General features: G+C 47.0%; 1 protein-coding gene across 1 annotated transcript in view; it reads left to right on the top strand.

The window, feature by feature from the left end:
- Srp54k (signal recognition particle 54k) overlaps positions 1-22,357 on the top strand; it is a 38,559-nt gene extending 16,202 nt beyond the window's left edge. Inside the window, exons 7-14 of the mRNA XM_077665444.1 lie at positions 706-765; positions 4,000-4,088; positions 10,260-10,360; positions 11,247-11,407; positions 11,502-11,610; positions 12,347-12,517; positions 18,430-18,525; positions 21,244-22,357. Of these exons, the coding sequence (XP_077521570.1) occupies positions 706-765; positions 4,000-4,088; positions 10,260-10,360; positions 11,247-11,407; positions 11,502-11,610; positions 12,347-12,517; positions 18,430-18,525; positions 21,244-21,332 (876 nt within the window). The 3' untranslated portion in view covers positions 21,333-22,357. The remainder of the gene's footprint in view (positions 1-705; positions 766-3,999; positions 4,089-10,259; positions 10,361-11,246; positions 11,408-11,501; positions 11,611-12,346; positions 12,518-18,429; positions 18,526-21,243) is intronic.
- Positions 22,358-27,822: the final 5,465 nt, after the last annotated feature.

Genomic DNA, 27,822 nt, shown 5'->3' with positions numbered 1-27,822 from the left:
GAGGCGCCCGTTTTACCCAATCGGCGGCTGTCTCGCGACGCTTTCCCCTTGCGAACGGGTGCTGATAGCTCCGCTGTGCGAGGGTCTACAGCTTGCCGAAAGGCGCCAAATTGGAGAGCGGGAAACCAGCTTTCAAACGAGACCAAGATGGCGCCGATCGGTTCACGTCGCGCGGAGCTACGGCAGCTTGAAAATGGGGCAAACCTTCGCGCTTGGCGTTCAATTTCAGCTCACCGACGTTTCTAAATTGCCGTTTTTTTCATACTTTGAGTTCGAATTCAGCTAAAATATTTTGTAGAGGCATAGTTGGGACATTAAAGACTTCAAAATCGCAATTTTTGAAAATTGCCATTTTTGACCATTTTTCGCGATTTCAAGACCCGCGTCCCCCCTTAAATGCACTAAGTCTGAACTGCCAGCATCAAACGTTAGAATCTACACCTAATTCCCGATTTCTGGCTGTCGGTACGCATTGGCTCAGAGGAAATTCGCAGCACTGCACGCAGGAAAAAAATTGAATGGTGGTTGAATGGTGGTTGTTCCACTCTGTCCCTCTGTATGCTCCTGTGGTTCGTTCAAAATTACTTTTGTGTTAATTATTTACTGTTTTTCCATAGCACACAAGCACGTCTGGTGGGAAGCCATGTTGGTCGTTCTCTTTCTGAGTGATTTTTAACTGCCTACGCCCTTTGTTTGTCTCTGCAGAACCCAGACAACATTATCTTCGTCATGGACGCATCAATTGGTCAAGCCTGTGAAGCTCAGGTAAGCTGGCTAGTTTCGAGTTCGTTCTCCGACGGCAAAGCTCCCACTTTCTACTCTTTCTGCCCCTAGCCAAAGGTGTCCTTGCTTATTTATTAGGCATGGTCATTCTTTCTTATTGTTTGTGTGTCATCTTTCCCAGTCTTGTACCAGTAAACATCTAACGTGTTGTAGATTGATGCTGGCTTTTGATTTGACCTCCGTCTACCTGCTGATGCAGGTGCATTTGGCAGATGCTGTCTGGTTATGAAGAGCATCTTATGAGTACCTCTGAAGAGGAAAATGTACAGCAGTTGCAGAAACATGGTGGCTAACAAATAAAAATAAAATAGTAGAGCTAAGCTTACCGGTTTAGCTCATTATTCAGCCAAAGCTGGCTGGAATTAGCTGTAAAAGAGTTAGATGTTGGGCTAGTTGGATTTGTGACAAATTATACATATTTTTAGCGCAACCACGACAGGGACACAGAGAACAGAGACAAACACGAGCGCTAACACGTAGCGCTCGTGTTTGTCTCTGTTCTCTGTGTCCCTGTCGTGGTTGCGCTAAAAATATGTATAATTTGGAATTAGCTGTGTTTCCGGCAGGTAAGGTCAGTCTGGCGTATGCATGCAACTTGTGTGGCAGCGCTGGCGCAACCATATTTACAGACTTCTTTTTTTGCGCACGACAAGCCAACCTGACACACGAATAGCTACTTGGCTTTGGCCGGTATGTTTCAAACACGTTTCAGTTCTTGACTTAGCCTCTCTGTTTCGATCTCGTTTGGCCACAGGCTTTGCAGTTTTATGAGTCGGCACCACCGCTAACGGTGCTGTCTTGCGCTTTCAACTCGGATATCAACACAATTTCGACATTCCCGTCGGAGTGGAGAATATCTGCTTCCGCCGGCATGGCGAATCTACGAGTGTCCCATGGCGCACACTTTTTGCAAACGCCCATCATGGAGTTGTCTTCTTCGCATCTCGTCAATGCGGCTGCGTCTTTTGGGGAAAAGAAATGGCACTGCAACGGTCCCATGTCTAAGTGAACACCTTAACTGCAGCCACAACTGGTGTGGTGAGGAGAGACAGGGAGGAAAGGAAATACGCAGAACAATGCTGGGGAGGGGGGTAGGCAGAAAGATGGGAGTGAAAGAAGAAAGAGGTGCAGTGGCTTGCCGAGGCTCTGCACAGTTTTTTTTCATTCTTCAGTCACGAACCAACTAGCCCACAAGAACGCTTTCCTAAAGCAGACAACATTTTTTTCGCAGACTGCCCGCTGTGGTCGTGAGAGGTTGCTCAGGAAGAGCAACCTGGGGCGCGCAAGCCCTTCTGGTGGCAGAATGTGCTATTGTAGGGCAGTGGCACATTGTTTAACTGCTGCACAACTGGGCCAGGAGTGGTGCAAGGACTCTCAGCAATCTGCGAATGTAAAGTAGGGAATTACAAATTTTGCATATACAGTCGATCCCGGATATATAGAACCCGGATATATCGAATTATTGCCTATATCGAACAGTTGAAAAATCCCCTTGGGAATCCCATGCAAAAGTATAGCGCTATTGTTCGCGTATATAGAACTCCCGTGCACCGGCATATCGATGTATCGAACTCCGTGCTGAGCTGTGTCCCGCAAGTGCGCTTCTTCCAGCATACCCCACCCTTGCAAGTGCGCTTCTCCCATCGCGTCCCACCCCGGAAGTGCGCTTCTCCTCACGAAGCTCTTGCGATGTTCCCGCGGTCTCACGTGCGCCGCCCCACACTCTGAGAAAGGGGCGTGTGGGTAAAATGCATGTGACTAGGAGCACTTGCAGCGCGATTGGGTGTGAAAGGGAAGCGGGAGGGAGAAACCAAGCTGAACGCAGGCACCCGTTTCCTGTGTTTTGGTTGGCTGACACCACTGGGGCAGCGAGACGAACGTGGTCAGTGCAGCTTGGGCTTGTGGTAGTGCGGAGACGCGGAGCGGTGCGTCTTTTAATTCGCTTTGTTCCTTTTATTCACGAGGCCAACGTGAAGGCTTGAGACTCGGTTGTGGTGCAGTGTGTTTTTCTTCCACGTTTGGCACGTGTTCCGGAGCCATGGCCGCGAAAAAACGCAAGAATTTAGATTTTTCAACAAAGGCGGACATCATTTGACGGGTGGAGGCTAGCGAGAAAAAGTCGCCGGTCGCCACTGACTGCGTTCGGAATGCCGAACTGGAAAAGTCTGGCCGCAAAGTTAGTGTTCTTTTTGACGGTTGTTCGGCCCATCATGTCGTCTGCCCATTAAAGCAGATCACCCTCAAGTTTCTGCCGCCAAACACAATGGCAAAACTTCAGCCTCTCGACCAAGGCATCGTGAAAGCGTTTAAGGTTGGGTACAGACGATGACTGGTGCAGAGGCTCCTAATCAGCCTTCGATTAGGAATCGAACTCAAGATGGACCTCCTCGGAGCCATTCAAATGCTGGCTGGTGCTTGGAACGACGTGAAGAAAAGCATAATTGTGAACTGCTTCCGCAAAGCAGGCTTTGTGGTAGCTGCAAACGACGGATGTCTTGACAGTGAAGACGATGATGCTGGATGCCTGGACAGCGAATTTCGCGAGCTCTCGGCATTCCCAGGCGCCGTCCTAGGCGGCGTTACAGCACGCGATTTCGTCATCACTGACGACAGCGTGCAAGCTGTAGCGGATCGTGCTGATGCGGAGATTGTGGCTGACATCATGGGTGACAAGGACGCAGACTCGAGCAGCGGTGAAGGTTCCAACGAAGAGGACCAACCACCATGCACTGCAGCTGAACTTGCATCAGCTTTCAGCGTCATTCGTTGCTGTTGTGGCACAATGGAAGGAGCTGGCCTTTCTCATTTGGACACTGTCAGCAGGCTTGAGGACAGCCTAATGAAGTTGATGGTGCAGAAGAAAAAGCAAGCAATGGTCACAGATTTTTTCCTTCCGAAATAAAGTGCTCTGGTCATCGCGCTGTGTTTTTGTTGTTTTACGCGCCTTTGAGGCACAGATTGATAACTTCCCGTTAGTCACGACATCGGGAAACTGTCTTGAGATGTGTGGAGCTGTTAGAGAAGCTTTTGACATGCATATTTTATAGTTCTATATATCTGGGATCAACTATATAGGCATTAACTTATTAAACAACTTAATCCGTGAACAACGGATCTGAACACCGAAACCAACGTGAAAACCGAAGTGCTAGTGCACGTAATTCGCATTTTGCCCAACTACGCAAAACGACCATAATTTTTCTCCTCTCCATGCAGGCGCGTGCCTTCAAAGAGAAAGTGGATGTCGGTGCCGTCATCGTCACGAAGTTGGACGGCCATGCAAAAGGTGGTGGAGCCCTCAGCGCGTGAGTTTTCTCCAATGTCAGCTTTTTCATGTGCTTTGCCACTCTAAATCAAAGGGGTACACATGTACCACATGCACTTGGAAATCATGTCAAGATAGAATGTTCAAGTTAAATTTAAACATAAGGTTAAATGAGAGAATTGTCCAAATGGGGGTTAGTCTCTAAGTCCACAGAAAGCAGCTTTTGTATGCTTGTTTGGAATGGGGCATACTCAGTCAAGAGCAGACTGGGCGTAATAAAAATATCAAAGTGCGATTGCAATATTCACAGACAAACTGTCGCCTTATGGGAACACACATGACCAGATAACTTCTTGTCAAATGAAGCCAATAACAAATAACACCGTACAGCAGGGTAAGTTATTGGGTGAGTTGGTGACGGTATTCCATAACTGCAGCATGACAAACGGGACAGAGGAGAAAGGAGCATTCAGGGACACAGCACGGTGCTCTGTTGTGTCCCCTGCATGTTCCTTTCTTCTGTGTCCCGTTTGCCGCGCTTTAGTTATGGAATGTTGTACATTTGCTGTGATAAAAGAATGGGGCTTGTAACAAAACTTTACAATAATTTTAAGCACGAAATTAAACCGTGGATAATGAGATAAGAGTTTTTAGAATGTTGGTGGTGTTTTTTTTTTCTTTTGAGGCAAGCTTTCATAAGTGGCAGGTTGTTTTTCTTTGTTTTATTCAACGCAGCTTCAAACATCCTGAGCCAAACGCACAGCTTTTGCACGAAATTCAGACTCAGAGCTGCGGTGATGCCCATGATTGTTTTGCGGGCGCAGTTGAGTGTAGTTCTGTTGGGCCATGCTAGAGCGTCTTAACACTTCCAGTTTTGCCATACTCCATACTACAGTTAAAACTAGATTTAACGAAGTTGAGGGCAGCCACAAGTTATTTCGTTAAATCGGGAACTTTGTTAAATCGAGTGATGCATTTGTCGATCACTTAATTCGATACAATCGATTATATGGTGCAGCAGCATCCAGAAAGCTACCGCAGCATCATATTTGCAAAGCATGACCCCCTCAGGTGCTGGGTCTTCATATGTGGACGTGACCTAAGCCTCCTCATATTTTCGTACGCAAAGTGAATGTCCGCCTTTGAATAACGCGCTCTTACCATTTTTCCTCTCCTTGTCAAGTTTGTGGTGCCCTCTCTTGCAGCTAGAGAGAAATGCGTTTGTAAAAAAAAAAATAGAAAATTTGTGCATCACGCCGTTTTTTGGCGGGACAAGTAAATAGCTTTCCTTTTGGCATTCTGTCTTTACAAATGATCGTGAATGATGCAATTTAGGGCTCAGAATGTGTCGATAGCCTAATGTAGAAACTGCGCACCAATTTTCATCATCATAGACGGAGAAAAAGTGCTGCAGTAGGCTTCAGAGTGGCGCGTCCACAAATGTGGACATGGCAGCTGAATGCCGAAAATATCAAAATGGCATTTTCTCCTCAGAATGCATCATTTTTTTTGTGCACGTATGGTACGAAACGGACTTACTTCCTACGGGCATTTAAAACTATGCTTGTACAAAGAGAACGTTGGACGGCTCCAGCGCTGAAGCATTTTTTATGAAAATAGCTGATGGAGAAGCACTTTCAAAGAAGTGCGGCCGATCGTGCAATGAAGACCCGCAGATGGTTGCAAAGAACTGCCACTTAGCTGAGCTGCTGCGGGCAAACACAGTGCGCTATGACCAGTGCTTAAAGTCAGGGAGGTCTGGGAGGGTCTTGGGCCCCTACCAATATTCAGAAAGGAATCTGAGACCATTTGTGCGTGTGTCCTGGGTTCGAACCTGACCGCGACGGCTGCATTTTTATGGAGGAAAAACGCTAAGGCGCCCGTATGCTGTGCAGTGTCAGTGCACGTTAAAGATTCCCAGGTGATTGAAATTATTCCGGAGCCCTCCACTAGGGCACCTCTCACTTCCTTTCTTCTTTCACTCCCTCTTTTATCCTTCCCTTACGGCGTGGTTCAAGTGTCCAATGATATATGAGACCGATACTGTGCCATTTCCTTTCCCCAAAAACTAGGAGTGTGCGAATATCGAAATTTTCGAATACGAATCGAATATAAATATGAAGAAAAAATGGCTTCGAATATCGAATCGAATATCATATATGTGGTCAGCACAAAAAATAAATTCAGAAAAAGATAAACTCCGCCGCGGTGGCTCAGTGGTTAGGGCGCTTGGCTACTGATCCGGAGTTCCTGGGTTCGGACCCGACCGAACCCGACCGCAGCGGAGGCGCCCGTGTGCTGTGCAATGTCAGTGCACGTTAAAGATCCCCAGGTGGTCGAAATTATTCCGGAGCCCTCCACTACGGCACCTCTTCTTCCTTTCTTCTTTCACCCCCTCCTTTATCCCTTCCTTGCCATATGAGACAGATACTGCGCCATTTCCTTTCCCCCCAAAACCAATTATTATTAAAAAGATAAACAAGCAAAAATTGTTGCTGATATTTTTTTCAAAATAGTGTATGGCCTTTGCAACTGAAATAAACAAAACTAGACTGCCTAAGCACCGTATAAAAAAAAAAACATGTGTGCAAAAATGTATACTACTTTATTGAACTGCATAACAGTATCCAACCTGTAATGTGGTCAGGCAAAATGCAATCCATAACAGGACAAGACTGGAAACAAAAATAACATGATGGCTAGTAAAACCTTATTAATTCGGAGTTCAAAGAACCGACAGAAATGCCCAGGTTATTTGATGGTGGATTTATAAAATGCCCCGCGGCCCCCCCCAAAAAAAGACACCGAAAATGCGGTAGTCTTATGAGGCGGCTCTATTGTGCAAACACCTGTAATCCTGTGACGAACACAAAGTTTCGGCGTGCTGGAAGACATCGCGAGATAAGCAAGATGGGCACGCGCATTGACGTCGGAATGGCGAGACTGTTTCTAAAATAAGGAAAAGAAATGACGAGCGACGTGTCAGTCAGCGTCTGAAAGCGGCACGGTGCTAAGATTGGACGACTGGCGAATTCGCGAACCGACAGTTGCCATTGCAACGGGCGAGTGGCCAAGCTCAGAAACCAAAACTACGCGGCCAGGTTATTTTTTTGACCTAGTGACAGGGACCCTCCGAACATCGTCACGCCTGCCATTACGACCACTTAAGAGGTGCATGGGTTACAGTGCACCATGCAATACGCGGGATTTTTACAGGATCGCTTGCCCTGTTGTGACACCTCGACTCGGCCCTTCGGGAGCCTCACGCGAAATTCCGCAAGTAGGCTTTCCCGCATAGCTTAGTTGACCAAAACAAGATGGCGGTGGTCACGCTCAGAGAGTTAAGGTGACATAACGAATGCCATTGGTGTGGGCATTAATTAGATTACATATTACGGAAGGATAAAAAAAATAAACGCGCTTTCGCGTTGCAATTGTTAGAAGCGGGTCGCCCCCCACGTTCGCAGCACGCGTGGTATGTGGGAAAGCCCACTTGCGGAATTGCGCACAAGGTCAAGCCTAGCGGCATCGGAATGCGATCGGTCCACGCGATAAACGATGGAGAAGAGAACAGGGCCTTTATATTGATTTCCTGGAACTTTAAACTCTATATTCAGATAATTTGCCCAGATATTGCGCTTTTGCAACAATCACATTTACGAAAGTCGGCGCGGTATACAATCGCTGCCGAGTATTCGTGAATTTTCGAATATTCGGAAATTCACGAATATCATTTCTCGAACACGAATATGAACCGAATATGAAACATATTCAATTCGTATTCGAAATTTCGAATATTCGCACACCCCTACCAAAAGCCAATTATTATTATTAGACCATTTGTGCTAGATTGTAGAATGCATGAATCTGAAGGAAGCAACCATTTTCAGTGACGGTGAGAACATTTTTTTCTCTATAGTGTTGAAACTTTCGCTGCGGTTTTTAGCAAGAATAATTGCATTATGTATGAACCCAAAGACGGAGAAAAATACAAAGTGTCAGCACTACACAAGGGAGGGTGAAAAAGCGGAACCCGTGTCCTCTCACCATGGTCAGTTCAGAGCTTGGCTCTAAGCTACAAGGCTACAAAACAATAATCACATTCTTAGAGCAAGGGGACAGTTTATTTCAGGTCTCTGACATAAACTGATCAAACAACGACCTTTAAAAATGATTTCTCATTTTTGCAAAAACCACGTGTAAAGCAAGCCGCAAGATGCTATCTCTCTCCCTCTCCACCTGTGCTCAGATCACACGAGACCCCTTCGATGCTGCTGGACTTGAAGCATTACTTGTAATGGAAGCAACCATTGGCCCCAGCTTCTGAACACATTAATTACACAACGGTGCCGACGTGAAGGCTGCACGTCTAAAAGCCACGTTCGGCGCTCGAAATACCGAATATTCCTCTGCATGTCGTCACAGAATGACTGCTTTTATCTGTTTTATAAGTCATGAACTGCAGAATAATTCTCTGAAATGTATATTTCCAGAGCTAAATATTTATTCATGTCTAACGATCAGTTAGAAAAGGCAAGCAAATGTAGCAGTGTCTATGTTCATGTATCAGGTTTAAGGCGCTATGTCCACAAATGTAGACACAAATAAAATATGCTTAAATATGAATATTTTTGCATAATTTTTTGCACATCACTTCTGCTTAGTGTACTGATCTTCATTTGTTCAAAAGATTTTTCCTTCCAGCAGATTTAATTGGCGCCTGAAGGGGCTATATACACTTAAAATGAAACTGCGGCCCGCGGAGACGGCCGACACCACTAGCACGTATGAAAAGAAACAAATTATTACCGCAACAAGAAGGGCCCCCAGGGGACTTCAAATTTATTTAGCAGCAAAAAAGTCCATAATCTTCTCTTGTGTGTGTTTCGTAAGCAATGGCCGCACAGATTTCTCTTAAGTCTGAAGTGCGTCCAGCGCGTCTTCGGTATCCTCGTGTGTTCTGGCAAACTGCCGCAGCAGGTCAAGGGCATCCATCTGTGTTTGTGATCGTCGTCGTCAGCATCTTTGGCCACCTCTCCCTCCATGCTTCCTACAAGCCGTCATCCAAAACTTTCGTTATGACTGCATTTGCGTCTGCGCTCGCGTAGTCGTTGAAAGTTATTTCTACGGGCACGTTATCCACTGAGCATAGATACTCCCAGGCATCTTCGTGCTGGTGCACAGCGCTCGCGCAGTCCCGTGCAGCTTTGGCACTTTCAGAGCCTAGCGTATCGAAGCCAGCAGCCCTGAAGCAGTTGACAATTACCGATCTCTTCGTTGCTTTCCAAGCCGCCGCCACCATCTCAACTGCCATGAAACGTCTATCTTTGTTTCGCACTTCAGCCCGGCTAGACTGACTGTAGGTGCTGTAGGCCTAACAAGCTGAGCTTGGCAAACACGACACAACCAACACAACATTCACAAAGAGAAACGGAAAGAGAAGGAAGGGCGAAAGCACGAGGTAATTTTCGCAGAAGAAACCGCTACAGCGCCATCTATGGCATGCGACACAAAACTTCTTTACCGCTGGCGCTGTCTGGTCAACTCAACTCAAAATTATTTTCATTTCACGGCCGCACGCTCACGACGTGCGCTCGCTCCCCTCCAAACCGGTTGTGTTGTGTTGGGACGAAGGCACTCCGCGATACGGCCGTTGGCTTGCATCAATAAATTTTGGAGCATTCTCTACAAAATAGACCTAAAATTAACACTTCTTCACACTCATTTTTTGAGAAAGCGTTCGTTAAATCTGGACAGGCGACGAAAGTTTTTTCGTTGTTTCGAGTCGGTCAAAGCATGGACCCTATGGGCATCTGAACGGGAATCAGGATATCTTCGCTAAATCGGGACTTTCGTTAAATCGAGTTTTGACTGTATACGATGTTCCTACAGCTTATATTTTCTACCTTATTGTAACTTGAATACTGTCTCAAGCCAATTTTTTTTGGAGAGGGGGGGGGAGAAGGAGGTTGAGTGGAAAGTCACGTGGGCGAGCTAAAATTTGGTTTTAATTTTATCAGCTAGTTTCTCTACGTAGCAGTGTTAGCCTCATTGTGTCAATACTATGTGCTGTGAGCAACGTGGATGGAAACATTTGTCTGTGGGCCTCAGTACTTCAAGTGTTTGCGTTATTCTTGTAGATGTTTTGTTCTATTTTTCTGATTTGCTCCTTTTCCTTCTTTTTGCTTTTCTCGCACTTCTATATGTGCAGGGTGGCAGCCACACGTAGTCCAATCATCTTCATAGGTACCGGGGAACACATAGACGACTTTGAGCCGTTCAAGGTCAAGCCCTTCATCAGCAAACTGTTGGGTGAGGAGCCTGTGTTTGGCATTTCCTAGTGCTTTGCTTCAGTGCTCTGGATATTGCTTCAAAATGTCTTGAAAACATTAGCATACATCACTCGGCCTTTTGCATTATGTTCCTGTTCAAAAAACATTTCGAGATCCAATTTTTTTTTTTTAAGGCCCCGTTCTCCGGAAAATCCGGCGACGGCAGTGTGAGCGAAAACTCATAGGCATGGCTCTGGCAGGTGGTGCCCAGAGGGCAGCCTAGGAGGCAGGTGGTCTGCCTAGGTCACGTGACCTTGCAGTGTCATCACAACCTGCCAACTGGATTGTGAGAAAACTGCCTACCATGGCACAAGGCCCACCGCTAGGAGCTCCTGCCATCGCAGGGCAGCGGTGCATCGCTTAACCGCTGCCCCACTGTGCTGGGAGGGGTATGAGGACTCCCAGGGATATATGAATGTAAAGTAAAGAACGACCTTCTGCATTTGTGGGGATTAACCCATTATGCTATTGCATCATAATGTCATCATCAGCAAACTGTTGGGTGAGGAGCTTGTGTCCCCTTCAATTTTTTTAGTTGGGCTTCAAACATCGGGGCGCTCTTTTCATTTTATGTGTAATGGCTTCTCGCTTAGAAGAATGTGTAAATGGTTTTGAAAATATGTGATTTTACGATCCAACTTGTTGTTCCCGGCCTTAACTGTGTGACCAAATGATGGGCTGTGCAAGAAATACGGCAAGGGCCTCAGAGAGAGAGAGCGTGGGAGATTGAGCATATTTTCAGTCGTGTTTCCAACTCCCGAAATCCCCTCTCTCTTCCAGCTGTGCTCCCAGTGCTTGATAGAGCAACACACTTATGTTAATGGTGGCTGGAGTGCACACTTGCGTTTTCCTGTCATCCTGTGCAGGCATGGGTGACATTGAGGGTCTCATCGACAAGGTCAACGAACTCAAGCTCGACGACAACGAGGAGCTCATCGAGAAGCTCAAGCACGGCGAGTTCACCCTGCGGGATATGTACGAGCAGTTCCAGAACATCATGAAGATGGGACCCTTCAGCCAGATCATGGTAACAAGATGATGTCTTGACATTTGATGGATAGCACCATGTTGTCTTGCTTTAACAGTGTTCTTAAGTAACCACGCTATTGGATGCTATGCAGGGCATGATTCCAGGCTTCAGCAGCGACTTCATGACAAAAGGAAATGAGCAGGAATCCATGGGCAGGCTAAAAAAACTTATGACCATCATGGACAGCATGAATGACCAAGGTATTGGTCTTTTTTTAATGCACATATCTCCTTGTGTCTGTTGGGGAGGGATAGATCTTGTAAACTCTTGGTGCTATGGCTGGGAGGGCATTGGGTTACTGGGTGATAAAATAGTGCATAGACAAGACTTGAAGCCACAGTGTGGGCCCATGCGCAATGACTAGACCGGCTCCTAGAATTGTGAGCTGCAATATTCAGATGTAACCCCTCCCTTTTTGTTTGTATTTTTTTTTCTTTTTGAGGAACTCAAGTGATCACTCTTTTGCAATTTATGTGGCAAAATCTTTGCAAGAGGCACAAATGGTACTGTTTTTGATTGGCACTGTGTGGAAGCTTTTTTTTTTTCTTGCACCTGTTATGACCTGTTGCTTTTCCAAGATGTAGCTAAATTTGCTTTATACAGTAATTTGCTCAAACATCTTTTGCAACTTTTCTCACATTCTCGTGGATTAAGGTGCAGTTTCTCTTCTTTTTCACCCCTGTGGCATAAATTCAATCTAGAGCAAGTCGGGTAAGCTTTGAATGTTTGAAGCTAAGGTGTGGAGCGATGTCATGGCCATCTTTTTTTTGGTCAGCCTCTCCTAGTCGGCTTGGCACTCCAGCCAGTCCCAAGCTTAAGCGAAGGAATGGGGTTAGTGTCAAGGGTGTTGCACAGGAAAAACCCCTTGCTGTGGAACTTTCGCAGCAGGTGCAAACCTGAATTTGCTGTGCAATTATTGCCCTTTCACCTTGACAGAGTTGGACCACCGGGAAGGGGCCAAGCTGTTCTCGCGGCAGACGGGGCGGGTCACGAGGGTCGCCCGAGGCGCTGGCGTCACCACCCGGGAGGTGCAGGAGCTCCTGGCGCAGTACACCAAGTTTGCCGCCATGGTCAAGAAGATGGGCGGCATCAAGGGGCTCTTCAAGGGTGAGTCACCTAGGCTGGCTCAGTGTGTACTTATCTGAAGGGAACAGTCCAAAACACATCTTAAGGGAATATTCCTAGGCACATCTGAAGGGAACTCTCCTGAGCGGTTTTGAAGGAATTTATCCAGAGTGCACGTGGAGGGAACAGTCCAGTTGTGTCGTAAATGCACCAAGTTAACATTGTTTTCTGCGATGCCTAAACCAATCGGCAAGTATTTCTTGAGTAGCGAGGAGGTGCCTTAGCTTTTGAAGCTGGCTTTACGCCTTGGACATGACCTTTCACTCCTTGCATTGCATAAGATAGTCGGAAGGCAACCACTTTGGCTTTGCCATTCAGAACACTTTCCAGAATGATGGGCTATTTTCTTACGTTTGCTTCTCAAGAAAAGTAGCCCTGAACATTTAATGCCTGGGAAGCAGTGTTCACAAATGAAACCACTCCTAACGTCGCCACTGCCAGTGTTCCTCTAGGGATGTTGAATCTGTTGCAGTACAGCTGAACCTCATAACAATGAAGTCGAAGGGGCCCCACAGTCTTTAGTAGCGAAAGCTACACTGAGCTAGTCAGCAGTGCATTTCAGGCGATTCATGCTAGTCACTTCTGCGCATGCGCCGTAACCATGGCAGCCAGCTGCGCTGAGTCGCAGGTGCGAACAACTAGAGCAGATGAGAAGAAAACCGCATGCGGAAACTGGCAGTGTGACTGCTATGCTGCTGCTTATTAGCGAGAAAGCAAAATAGAATATATTGTAGCGAAAGCTACACTAGGCTAGTCAGCAGCGCATTTCAGGTGGTCCGCGCTAGTCACTTCTGCGCATGTGCTGTAACCATGGCAACCAGCTGCGCCAAGTCGCAGGCGTTCGCCACGCTTAGTCGCCTCGCCGGTCTCTGCGCAGCGCTGCGTGACGTCATCACTTGGTTTTGCACCTCACTGCGCATACGCTATGCTCTTAGCGGCTGTGCCGCGGCAGAGGATATGATTTAATCTTGATGTAACGAACCTCAATATAATGAAATCCTCGATGTAACGAATTATTCAAGTTTTCATAATTTCGCGTCCATAGAACACCATGTATTTTAGCCTCAATATAACGAAGTAGATCTTGGCGCACTTTCAATGCAACGAAATTTCATTGTTGACTGGAAACGAACCTGCGGAAAAATTGTATCGTGGGCGCAGGTGCGGTTGAGCTGAGCGCGTGCCAAAGCGCGTTTCGGAGAGCGTCCATAATATATGGGCGCCGCACTGCTCTCACATACAGAGCGCATGGCAGGTGTAAATACACGTAAATATGACAATGATCACAGTGGTGAGCGCGCCGCCGGCCTCTCTGCCATCTGGTGCAGTACAGGCGAGGCTGACACGAGCGTCTGCGCAGCACTTGGCTGCCTGCTAGGCCATCCCGCGGCTCTCACTATCTCGTCCAAAATCGGCGAGTCGGCGCCGAATGTGACGCGCTGCTTGTGCTCGAAGTCAGCGCGCCGCGTTTGTAACGTTTACGGATGCCCAAAGCTTGGTAAAAAAACTAGAAGGTCAGTGTCGTTGGTACACCCATCAGCTGTGAAGCCTGTCGCGCACTTCGCACCTGACAATTACCTCACTTCGATGCGCGTATGTGCAAAAACACACACACGTGCTTATGGCAGAAAACGATGAGCGGAGTTGGCCTGATTTCATTTCATTGGTTGGTGATTGGAGGACACTCTCCTTGTTCTTGCCGACATGAAGAAGGACAGCAGAGTAAGGGAAGTGCAAGGGAGGGAGGGGGCCGATGGCATGGCCTGTCGCGAGGCCGCCGTCGATGGCCACGAGGCCGCAGCAGTGACAGTGGCAGAACGCGACATCATATCTGCGGTGTGCTTGGGGCACTTAAGGATGACGATGACAGAAAAATCAGAACTCGAGAAGAGTGCGTCATTCCCGTCACCCAGGAGGTGGGCGGAGCGATGGACGTGCAGGGGCGGTTCGCCACATGACGCGCGTAACGCTGTTGCTGCTGGTGAAGAAAGGGCAGAAGAAGCATTTTTATGGCAAATAAAGGCTTTTGCTTATGAGTTATCTGCAGTGCCTTTTTGGCGGATTCTTAGCATGCTAGGAGGTAATTTCGGTTTTGCAAAATTTCAATATTGCAAAGTAAACTGACGATTTTACCGACTTCGTTAAATTGAGGTTTAACAAGGAGGAGACGTGGCTGGTGGATGGCGAACACACTTGGCGAGACGTTTTTTACGTACCTCGGGTGTCTTCAACATGTGCTTATCTCTCCGCGCTTCATTCTTACTTAAACGGGCAGCCTCAAGCCAGGCAATGACTTCAAGGTCATTAGAAGCAGCTTCCCGTAGGCTCTGAAGATGCTGCTTGCTGTACACGCGGCTGTCAGCGGCGCCTTCTTCAGGCGCAGTCCCTAAGAGTATTGAGCATGCGCCCTCCTTTCCTCAAAATCGTTGGTCTCTGGAATGTTAACGCCAATGCCAGTGAACACAATGAATGCCAACAGTTTTCACTTTGTATATCCTGGATTAGCTGAGCTAATCCACATTTTTTTTTTTTGTTATAGGCAGTCCTTTGTTACAGCCGTAGGTGGCCTTGGCTGAAACTGTCACATGCAAAAGGCTTACGTGACACTGGGCAAACTGTGGGTAACCAAGTTAGCATTCAGTTATGCTGCTGATGTGTGTTGATTGCGTCTTCAACACGCACACGCACCCTCCACACAGCCAAATAATGGGTGCACCAACCGAATATGCTAATCTTGCTAACATGTGCCCAGAATTTCTGCAGCCCTCCATGGCTTCAGCATCTAGAAAGCGGGTCTTGGCGAAATAATGTCATAGACTACAGGAAGATATCTGTTCAAAATATTTAGCGCCATTTTCTAGGCGGTGAAGCTGATTCGGACTGCTGTGAAACGGCACGCGGCAGCGATATTGGCGCGAGTACTCGTTTCGGTCGTCTTCCCCTCACGACGCACAAGCAGACTTCACTGCACCACAGCAGTGTCTTGTGGAGAATGGGCATGTGCCAGACCGAAAGCTAATGAAAAATCATTTGAAAAGGACTCTCAAATGCTTCGAAGACAAGGGATCTCTGCTTTCTTCTAGCTCCTTTCATACCAGGAGCAACAGCGTTAGTTATTGCTTCTTTGTTACCTAGGGTTCTAGGCAGTGTGTTCAGAGCTGCATCAATAAACCTCCCTGTCTGACATTTCTTTTCACCCGATGCAACTCCTTCAATTAAGGCCACCTTCTGGTCATCAGAAATTGTCTCGCGCTCTTGTTGTCTACTGCTGTCTCTGACCGTAGCCTTCAGAGACAAGTGAAACTCCTTCAATTAAGGCCACCTTCTGGTCATCAGAAATTGTCTCGCGCTCTTGTTGTCTACTGCTGTCTCTGACCGTAGCCTTCAGAGACACGTGAAACTCCTTCAATTAAGGCCACCTTCTGGTCATCAGAAATTGTCTCGCGCTCTTGTTGTCTACTGCTGTCTCTGACCGTAGCCTTCAGAGACACGTGAAACTCCTTCAATTAAGGCCACCTTCTGGTCATCAGAAATTGTCTCGCGCTCTTGTTGTCTACTGCTGTCTCTGACCGTAGCCTTCAGAGACACGTGAAACTCCTTCAATTAAGGCCACCTTCTGGTCATCAGAAATTGTCTCGCGCTCTTGTCTACTGCTGTCTCTGACCGTAGCCTTCAGAGACACGTGAAACTCCTTCAATTAAGGCCACCTTCTAGTCATCAGAAATTGTCTCGCGCTCTTGTTGTCTACTGCTGTCTCTGACCGTAGCCTTCAGAGACACATGAAACTCCTTCAATTAAGGCCACCTTCTGGTCATCAGAAATTGTCTCGCGCTCTTGTTGTCTACTGCTGTCTCTGACCGTAGCCTTCAGAGACACGTGAAACTCCTTCAATTAAGGCCACCTTCTGGTCATCAGAAATTGTCTCGCGCTCTTGTTGTCTACTGCTGTCTCTGACCGTAGCCTTCAGAGACACGTGAAACTCCTTCAATTAAGGCCACCTTCTGGTCATCAGAAATTGTCTCGCGCTCTTGTTGTCTACTGCTGTCTCTGACCGTAGCCTTCAGAGACACGTGAAACTCCTTCAATTAAGGCCACCTTCTGGTCATCAGAAATTGTCTCGTGCTCTTGTTGTCTACTGCTGTCTCTGACCGTAGCCTTCAGAGACAAGTGAAACTCCTTCAATTAAGGCCACCTTCTGGTCATCAGAAATTGTCTCGCGCTCTTGTTGTCTACTGCTGTCTCTGACCGTAGCCTTCAGAGACAAGTGAAACTCCTTCAATTAAGGCCACCTTCTGGTCATCAGAAATTGTCTCGCGCTCTTGTTGTCTACTGCTGTCTCTGACCGTAGCCTTCAGAGACAAGTGAAACTCCTTCAATTAAGGCCACCTTCTGGTCATCAGAAATTGTCTCGCGCTCTTGTTGTCTACTGCTGTCTCTGACCGTGGCCTTCAGAGACAAGTGAAAAGTAGATACCGTCAAGCATACTAGACGCGCCGCCAAGTCACAAAAGATGCAACCACACCTCGTAAAACAGAAACTATACTCCACACGTCACCCTAGAAGCACTGTGCGCTATAAGCGGGTGCTGTGCAACGAGGAGACAGCAAAATGGGGGAACTTAGTGACCCTGGCTACCCTTGAGGCTCCTAATAGTGCAGCGGGCAAAGTACCCAAGTTTTGGTGAAGATTGGTGCGCCAGCGTCAATATGTAGTGCTAAAGCTGGCAGCTCGTCCGGAGAACTGTACCATGACTGTGCCGGGAATCATTCAACCCTTATATCTATTATTTCTTTCTAAATCACTGTTTTTTTATATTATAGTAAGGTTTGACTGTATATAATTTTGTATCATTTCTAGACAGGCAGTGCTTGTTGGATACATGGACTGCTTAAACAAAGTGATGCAGACTTCATATTCAAATGCTCAGGGTTCTCATGCTCATTAAGCAGCATTGGTTCATGCATAGTAGCCGAGCGATTTTTCAGACTAGTAATTTGGGCTTGCGTGATACTTCGGACTTCGCTAAGGAACCGTCACGCCATGTACATTTTTACATGTACGCCATGTACATGGACATGTACATTTTCACGAACAATATTTCGAGCTCTGTAGAGTGCAAAAGCAACGCGAGTGGACATCGCTGTCATAACCGTCTCTGCCGCTGCGAAGGGCACCATCCTGGATTTATACGGAGTCAATCGGGCAAGCTGGCTTGGATAGCCTTGGCTATTTGTTCTTCATCACCGGCACTTGATACTATGTTGGCGCGTTCTTCGTTGCCATCGAGATAGCCTACAAAGAGCACGCAATTGCGCTGAGAACTGGACAGCTGCAGTGTCTGCCGCAGCCTGGACGACGCTAAGCGTGGTGCAGCGCAGTTGGTTGGTGAAGATGGGCAGGGGGGGGTGGGGGGGGGGGGGGGTGGGGGCGTTAGGAGGCGCGCTTCCACTCCATCTTTCCATGGGTTACACCTCTCAGTCTTCGTGAGTGTCGTCGTCCATGGAAATTGACTGTTCTTGCTTTGCATGGTGCTTGCATTAGTTCGCGACATGACCTGCAGCCACGTCGCACTGTTTGGTATCATAACCCGAGGTGGTGTGGACATAACAAATGCATGACTGTGGTTCAGAGAGAGTAATATTATCGTTTGCAAGCGGAACGTGTGGAGCGCTGAAATCACGGATTTTTAAAGCCAGTGTTTTGCAGAGAGGTTATTTTTTTGCAGTTCACGGATTATTGGACTGTTCGATTATTGGTCAGCAACTGTATTGCAGTTCACATAGGCTGGAAAGTCATGCTTGTTAGCTTGAGATGATGTGGCAATGCATGTTTCGTGCATGAAAGTTTTCCGCTGGAGGATGGCTGATGGTTTATCTGCCGCAAATCATCTGCAGGCGGCGACATGGCAAAGAATGTGAACCAGGCCCAAATGAACAAGCTGAATCAGCAGATGGCGAAGATGATGGATCCCCGCGTCCTACACCAGATGGGTGAGTCAGACTTGTGCCTTGACTGTGAGCTGCAGTGGGCGCATTGCGTGTAGTGCATTATTTGCTGTGCCATTTAGACATAGCTGACATATGCTGTGGAGCCCGATGTACTTACCTTCATATAAAGTCCACCGTATACTGTATCAGCACAGCAACCATCCAAATCATCCGTGTAATCTTACGATATGTTCACAGTTCAGTCAGTAAAGCACCCAGCCATAATAGTGAGATATTCTGGCACATGCACGATGTACTTTAACACTAAAAAATATTGTGCATAATTTTCCTCTGGCTTCAGAAGGTGAGCTACAAACTTTGCCACCTTTACTTGAGTTGCTTACTGCGCAGTGAATACGGCCAATTTATCTGCAAGTTTTCAAGCGTGCTGGACATTACGGATGAACACAAGTGCAGTAAAACCTTGTTAACACGTTCTTGTTCTTAATTGCGGAAAAAACGTATTCTCTGGGAAAACGTGTGATCCAAACCGTCTGATTTTGAGAAATGTAACTGTTGAATGAGGTAATAGGACATTTATTGACAGTTTCACTTTATAAAAATGTCGATTGGCACTTCTTGGCACAGGAGCTGAACAGATCCTATTCCAGTGCTTGCTGAATAAAGTCCGCGTTCAGCCTATCTTTAGCGCGGAAGGAAATTCGTAACACATCTGGTCCATCGACAGCAGTGACGAAAGTGACCGAAATCTCTTCCTTGTGGTGTGAACGTTAGGGCACGTGACATTTTTTTGCGGCTGTCACCTGCCATGGTAGGTTCTCTGCAGTGCCTCGACGCGACGAGGCGAAGCATTACCACCACCACCAAGAACAAAATAAATTAAAAATTGGCTGTGGTTTAGCTCTGGTTAAACCTGGAGTGATGCGAGAGCTACCTCTGCCTGGCTACGCTTAGGTTGAAATTTAAGACACAATGGCTTTGCACACATAGTAGTCACGTAACGGCTCGAACCATGTGACCAGCCAAGGCTCCCCCACAGAGCTCAAGGGGTGGCCACGCTGAAGGCTCGAAGAGGTGGCATAGTGTAGCTATCCCTACAAAAACTGCGCACTAGCATTTGCGACGGCCGTTTCTGCGGCGACGCGATATGAAGAGAAGAAACGCTTAGGTTTCTTCACAGTGCATAAGGGAAAGGAGGCGAGGCTTACATGCAGGCCCCACAGCTTAAGCAGCTTAAAAAGCAGAAACACTGGGGCAATCAGCCGCCGCGGTGGCTTTCCCACAATACTTGGGTGCAAAGGGAAAATTGGAGATTGGTTTTTGGGGAAAGCAAATGGCACAGTAAATGGCTTGCATCTCCGAGGACACCTGAACTGGGCCTTAAGGGAAGGGATAAAGGAGAGACTGAGAGAGGAAAGGAAGAAGAGGTAGTGGAGGGCTCCTGACCGCAACAGTGCAGTGCAGTGTTTGATGGAGGCCAAATGCAGAGGCGCCCATGTGCTGTGGGATGTCAGTGCATGTTAAAGATCCCCAGGTGGTCCGAGCCCTCCACTACAGCACCTCTTTCTTCCTTTCCTCTCTCAGTTCCTCCTTTATCCTTTCCCTTACAGTGTGGTGGTTCAGCGTTCAGGGCAGGGCATGGTTCAGGTGTCTGCTGAGATGTGAGACAGATACTGTGCCATTTCCTTTCCCCAAAAACCAATTTTCAAGTTTTCCTTTGCACCCAAGTATTGTGGGAAAGCCACCAGCCACACGGCGGCTGGTCGCAGTGTTTCTGCTTTTTAAGCTGCGTTTCCCAGACCTGCTCTGTTCATATATCTATACTCTGTTTCAAACATCATGTGCAATACTGTCAAAGCTGGCGCTCTTGTTTGCACTGCCTGCATCCGCGACCAAAAAGTAGTGCGTTATTTGTGGTGAGCAAAACATAGTAAATGCGTACTGCTTTACTCATTTGTCATGATCTTGATTAAATGCACTGTTATTGCTGACAACACTCTGTCGCTTTCTCGTGCCATAAGCTACTAGGGCACAGAAGAAGCGCGGAGTAACATGCCTCCCTTTATTTTCCTGTCTGCTTCTGTACCCTTCACAGCGTTGCATCTGATGTATGAAGCGAAGTGTAAGTGCATGGCTGTAATTTTGTAGAAGCTGCGCCTCCTTTCCCTGATGCACCGCGATGAAACCTCAGAGTTTCTCCTCTTCATATTGCGTCGCCGCAGAAACGGCCGTCGCGAATGCTAGTGCGGTGTTTTTATCTTTTGTTCTTGGTGGTGGTGGTGGTGGTGGCGCTTCGCCTCGTTGCGTCGAGGCACTGCAGAGAAGCTACCACGGTGGGTGACTGCCGCAAAAAACGTGTGCCCGCTCGTTCGGACCACTTGTATGTTTGCACATGTTCGGTTGGTCAATAAACGTATTATACGACCACAATTTGTCGAGATTTTAAACGTTGTAGCCGGGAAATCGTGTTTTCCTGGAACGTATTAACCGGGAAAAATATAGTGTAACTCTATGAGACATTTTTAATGTCCGCGATTTTGAGCATATGAATCGGGAAATTGCACAAACCGGGACCGTATTAACGAGGTTTTACTGAATATGCGGTTGTGGGTTTATTTCTGTTATTTGGGGAACATTATACAAAGCAGAGCAGTGGTACGGTACAAGCTTTTAAGTGCAGAATGAAAAGAGCCGCACTTGGAATCCGTGAACGCTGTCACGTGCTTTTCTGATGTCCGTTCTGGCACCTCTCCTATGCAGGTGGATTCTCCGGTCTCCAGAACATGATGAGACAACTCCAAGGTGCTGCTAGCGGAAACGTCAACAACCTCATGAGCATGGGAAAATGAACTCTCATCATCCCTGTATATAATTAATTACCTCTTTTTATAAGAGACACGGAAACAGCAGCGAGGTCTACATCAAGAAGCCACGAAATAGGCGGTACTGCCATGGCGAGGGCGTTTTAAATCGTTCTCTGCTAGCAATTTCCCCACTGTGCTGCCCCTCCTCACTATGTTTTTTTTTTTTCTTTCGAATTGAGCCTCTTTGAAACTGTGCTGCAAAAAGCCTTCGAGCTCCCTGTGCACAGTGAAATTTTTTTCACGCGTGAACGTCGTTCTGCAGCGTTTCCCGTGATGCGACGCACTGCTTCGATAATGGAATCGTCTCTATACTTCTGTGCTTTCAAATTAGTGGTGGTCTGGTCTGTGATCAAGCATTGAAAAATTATGCCACGAACATATGCACGTTTTTGGTGTTGGTGCTTTTGCAGTGCCTGCAAGAGTTGGTTTGGCGTGCAGACGGTTTCGTGCAGTTGCCACAAGCGTAACTTGCGTCAGCCCAGCGTTCGGTCATGTTCCGAGCTAAATTGAGTGCGCTGTCACGGGCAACCACTTTCTGAACAATATGGGCACTTTTTGTGCTTGGGTTTTCCAGCACAGATATCGCTGCAGGCAAGAGGACATTAATGTCGGCGATGTCGTCCGCTTATGTCTTGAATGAACAGAGAGGTGAACTCTTGAAACTCACAGGCCAGTTCCATTGCCCAAAATTGTGTGCTCACAATGTTTGTTGTAAGATTTAGTACACCTGTTATGCACTGCGTCTTTGGCCTGGCGCGATTTTTCTGCGATGCCGGCTTTTAATTCTCAATTACCTCAAGTCACTTTTGCTGTAGCGTCAGGGAATGGGAAAAGAGGTTTTTGTACAGGATCGTGTTTTCAACACGTGTGAATGAAAAGCAGGGCGATGGCGATTTCTTCGTTCTTGTTTTGCTTCGGAATGTACAGAACACTTCCAATTAAGTTTTGACGCGAGGATGATGCATTTCTTTATTAAAAAAAAGCCGAATAAAGGCTTCTCGGTGAAGCTGTGTGCTTTGTGCTGTGGAATTTTTTAAGCAGTGCATGACCTCAGAAATCAGCACCATGTATGTCAATGCTTTTGTACTGCAAAAAGCCCTGGACAAGTTGCCAGCGAAAGATGATTTTTGTGGCATCAGGCGCATGCTGGGTGAGTAGAGGACTGAAAACTCCTCTAGTAGTTTTTCCTCGGTGCTCTCTTGGGAATACTTGGGAACAAGTATTAGTGCGTAAGTACTAATTCGATGGGTACCAACCCCGAGCAAACTCATTCGTTGTCTGTACCGTTTGTTCACAGCCGGACTAGCACGAGCGCTCCCTCCTGCGGCACTGCCCGCTCATCGTCGTCTGCGTAGCAGCAATCCGTGATTGAGTAAACATTCTCTGTAGTTAAAAAATGCCAGCCAAAAGGAATCTTTCAATGTGTGCATAATTGCCCACGTCATACGTTCCGCTGGGAGCAACACACTACAACCACGGAAGCAGCGTCCCGTGTGGTGGACTAGCTCCTTCTGGAATTGTGAACACGGTGCCTCGTCACTGCTAGGCCTTGTGCGCTTGGCGTTTGCACCAGAAAGGACTGCATGTTACGCTGCGCAAAAGCTAGACTGCGATACACCCACGCTAGCGGCACGTTACCTTGATGCAACGCGCCATGCCATTCGCCCGGTGCGATGTCCTAGGCCTAGCGTGCTTCACATCGAAGTCGTAACACCATGAGGTGCTTTGAATGAATTGAATCTAGTCATAGTTTATCATTAAAGGTTTAACCTTAATACCAGTTTACCATCACACAATAGCTTCACATTAAAATGTAATAATTGATATCTGCCTGGCGTTCAACAGTGGATCGCACACATGGAGCACCGAACGTAAGTACGTACAGAGTTCACGTACATCTACGTATATATAAGTGAATACATGCGCCTTCGAGAAGCTTGCAGGAAAAACCTCTCCAGTGCACGTAACTCGTCGAAATAACCAAACCACTGACAATGCTGTGCCGAAAAAAAAGCTCCCTTCTAACTCAAAAAGCCTATATTTAAAAAACTTCGTCTTCAATGAAACACCTTGTATACCTGCGCCAAGACAAAGTTAGTTTCTCGCTTATTAAAGCTTGAATAGGTTGCTTTCGCGTCAAGGGCAACATATATGATGGTGGACTGTGCATAAATTTGGCAGTGTACAGTGGCACAGTCGCACAATCGAACGGATTAACATGTGCGCGGACTTTCAGGGCGTTTGTGGTCCACCAGCATGGCAGCCGCTAAACGATGTCGGTGCAGCCATAACCTCCAGGAGAAGCGTTTAGGAGGTTGCAGCCATCTATACTTGACCTCAATGCCGTTTCACTGCATTGGGAAAATCTTGGGGGGGAAAATCTCAGAAATCGCAAAAAGTGTGCACACACTGAACCGTATAATTTGTCGTCTTTATTTGCACCGCGCCTTGCCAGAAATAAAGTAATTGAAGAAATTCACATCATATCTCTGCAACGTGCAATTCTTTCACTGTATCTAAGATATAATTTGCAAGTCAATCATACACTCTGATGACTGACGGGCTTATAGGTGCGTATGGTAGTAGGGAAAATGCGCGTTTCGAACGATTCTCCCATCGTTTTGTGGACAGCGAGCTCCACTACCTGGAGCTTTCTTTCTCTACCCCACCCATCAACATGCTGAATCATCTTTCATCATCACGCATCGTACGCCTGTGCCGGCAATTGAATTCGAAAGCTTTGTGTGGATGCATGCTTATGGCTAGAGCTCAGCATTAATTAAAAGCGAAATTGACATTCTGTATTACTCGTTGCAAACGATGGAAACCGAAGATGCAACTATATGCACTTTCAGGTGCATACATATATAGTTGTTCATATTAGTCGCACCTTCAGTGCAACTACATATTTCTGACTATACTATATGAAAACAGTGGTGACTCCTATAGCCAAAAACATGCAAAAGAGTGTTAACTGTCAGAGCATGCAGTCCAGAGTATTTAGGCCTTCCAGTGCCGCTTCCGCACGAGCCACCAGCAGAGTATTCGTGGCCACGCCTTTCGCAACTTCGGTTCAGAGCCCTGAAGCTTTAGTTAGAAAATTTACATGTGAGGTCTGCTGTCAGTTCGTTCGTAGTTGCCAAATTGGGAAGTACAGGTTGGTTGGCACTAAGAGACGTGTGTTGTAGTGTATAACCCGCTGCGAGCAGAAAGAAGCGCGATGATGCCCTGATATAGTGGTCAAAGATTAATAGAAAGCTGTTTATTGGACACTCGCCGCCGATCACGCGAAGCTCTTTCCCGCGATCAGTAGGTGACCTCCCCCACAATGCAGCCGGAGCCTTGCGCAGCCTTCGATGTCATCAGATGGAATGTTTGATCAGAACATGCCGGCAAACGCTTCGAAACGCCGCTCTGTGGGTGTCTATATGGCCCGTATACCAGCTATGCACTCTAAACATAATAAGCCTATATGGGACTAAAAAGGAATTAAGCTGCTCTCTAGTACACTCCGTATTAGGGGCAGGGTATGTTTCCCAAGTTCTGGAGTTGATTTCAATCACTATAAATATCACCGGAGGCGCATTTCCACCTCAAAGCACATATATAGTAAATTGATGCATCTATAGCAATGGGAGGAGGCTATTAAAGTGGTATAGACACCTAAAATTTGGGTGCGTGTTTTCTTGTCTGTAATGATGCGTATGGCATTATTATACATGGATTACCGCGTGATATTGTCATACGAGCGTGAAATATAATTAATAATCAAATTTCTTTCTCATGCGGTTTGGTTTTGGTTTCAGCAGCTGACTAATGACTGTGCCGTCAAAATCAACGTTTACAGATATACTTCTATAAACGTTGGTCAAAATGTGGCTATAGGTCACGTGAGGCATAAAAAAACTGCAATGTAATCGCTGCTCCTGCATTCATTGTCATTCCGGCTCTTGAGGAAGGCTGGCTTCAGCACTGTTGTGAATTAAACTGATGAGCAGCGATTACATCGACGTTTTTTATGCCTCATGTGGCGTATAACCGCACTTTGACATCACAGCCATTGTTAGGCTGTTGAAACCGTTACAGAAAATTTCAATTATAAATTATTTAGCAGTCGTAGGAGAATGCCACATGGTGATTCATGCATAGTAGTGTCTTCCACATCATCTTAGGGAATAAAACATGCCACCTAAATTAGGTGTCAGGGCTTGGGCAGACATCCTGCCCCTAAAGGGCAGCTTACTAGAAGACAGCTTACTACCTTTTAACTCCTATTTAGGTTAATCCGTGTGAGGAAAAACGCTATAGCACTGATTATGGACCCCCGGAAACAGGGGCGCAGCCAGGTAGGTGTCAGAACACCCCCGAAATTTTCTGAGCTTTTGTGTTGTTCTATATATGTGAAAATATTCTAAACAGCTCCAATTTTTCGCACAAGTGAGAAATTAAATGTTCTTTATCAATCAAGTACTCGAAGTCCTAGTGTGCTCTTTTATATTTATGTAGATATTACAGTGAACGAAACAACTAAGCCTCCAGCTTTATTAAAGCAGGAAAATGACTAAGATATTCCTTGGGCGCAGTCTCTCTATTTTTACCGGCGGCGTATAACACCCCTTGAAAAAATTGGCGGTGGTTCAGCTCTGGTTAAACCTGGAGTGACGCAACAGCTACAGCTGGCCGTGTGGAACTTGTTCAGTTTAATTGCAAAGTCATCGGTCATCCCTCGGAAGTGGCCTCAGTCTCGGAAGTGGCCTCAGTACCAAGAATTGTTTCCTCGGCCAGGGTGTCCAAATGTAAACACGGGGACATTGAGGCCGACATTCATCACTTACTGCGGGACTGCCCAGCTCTCAAGCCTACAAGGATCCTGCACCTGATGGTAGCAGGTCTTTCACCAAGCAACCCTGCTTCATACATTGCCTGGATGCAGGGGCCGTACCATCGTTCTCTACTGGACTTCATCAAATCAGCTAACCTTTTTCCATTCATTTAATCTCTACTACATCATTCATCACGCCTTCACCCATCATTGATGCCCTGGGGCAGTAAATTTCACTTTAAAAAAAAATTGCAAAGTCAGTCTTTCGCCACTGCTTTGATGATGATGATGTCCTCAGACTGAATGGCACGTACCGACAACGGGGGATTGGCTAGGGTGCATTTCTCTGGGCATTCCTTCTTCATCTTCGTCCCACTTGACCCGGCGCATACGCACAGCTGTTGCAGCTCTGTTTTGAAATGCTACCATAATGTAGCTATCGCTGCAAAATATTTCTGGTTGCGCCACTGCACGGAAAGGGACGGAGATTTGAAGAAAAATTTTAACGGCTAAGCAGCTGCTGAACACGAACAAGAGCTTAAAGCTGTCCCCGCTGCTGCTCGACTTTGCGAGCCTTCTGTTCATCCACTAAATAGCATACGCTTACCAGGCGGTGGCTCCGCCGACGGTCCGGGCACGGCAAAGAGGCAGCTAGCCCGGATTCTTCCCTTTCACAACGGCGAGCACGCCGAATCTTTGCTGCTAACTGCGGCTGATCCGATATGGTCCCAAGTCTGCCATGGCGAAGGACTGCAAGTCCCGCACGGCCTCCGCTCTTAGAAGACGACGGAGCGCCCACAGCCGCGAGTTATTCACGGCTATTGTTGCATAATCTTGCTGCTACACCAACCAGCAAACGAACCATGCACTTACAGCGTAGCCCTGCTCGACCTCAGCAGTGAACCGCGAAGACGACAAAGCATCCACGGGCGCATGAGAAGCACTTGCTCGAGAGGCCACCGATCGAGGGACCTGTCACGTGACCACTCCCTTCTCATTCCTTGCACACCCGTAGCTGTGGGGACGGATCATCACTGTCGAACTCCCCGAGTTTTGTGAATTATTATGTAGTAGTACGTCAGCCTTTAACTCAAGTTTTATAGTCAGCTTTTACTCAATTCTCATCGCTTCCCTGGACGCTGATATATCATACTGGTTGGTTTATAGGGGTTTAACGACCCAAAGCGACTCAGGCTATGAGGGACGTCGTAGTGAAGGGCTCCGAAGGTTTCGACCCCCTGGGGTTCTTTAACGTGCACTGACATCGCACAGTACACGGGCCTCTAGAATTCCGCGTCCATCGAAATTCGACCGCCGCGGCCGGGATCGAACCCGCGTCTTTCGGGCCAGCAGCCGAGCGCCGTAACCACTGAGCCACCGCGGCGGCTGATACATCATACTGAATTGATAAACAGTTGAAGTGTGCTTAAGGAAATTTTGGTGAAATTAGGTCAACTTGTGAAAGCCAAAATTTAATCTTTCTTCATTTATTGGACTAAATGGCCATACAATAAGGCGCTATATCTAGCACCGTCCATTCAAAACTCGCTCATGACCACCATGTTTGAATTTGGCGCTCTGACAACAATAATAATAATTGGTTTTGGGGGAAAGGAAATGGCGCAGTATGTCTCATTTATCTTTGGACACCTG

This window comes from Amblyomma americanum, chromosome 5 (genome assembly GCF_052857255.1).
Source record: "Amblyomma americanum isolate KBUSLIRL-KWMA chromosome 5, ASM5285725v1, whole genome shotgun sequence".
Lineage (NCBI taxonomy): Eukaryota > Metazoa > Arthropoda > Arachnida > Ixodida > Ixodidae > Amblyomma > Amblyomma americanum.
This window is presented reverse-complemented; position numbering and strand designations above follow the sequence as displayed.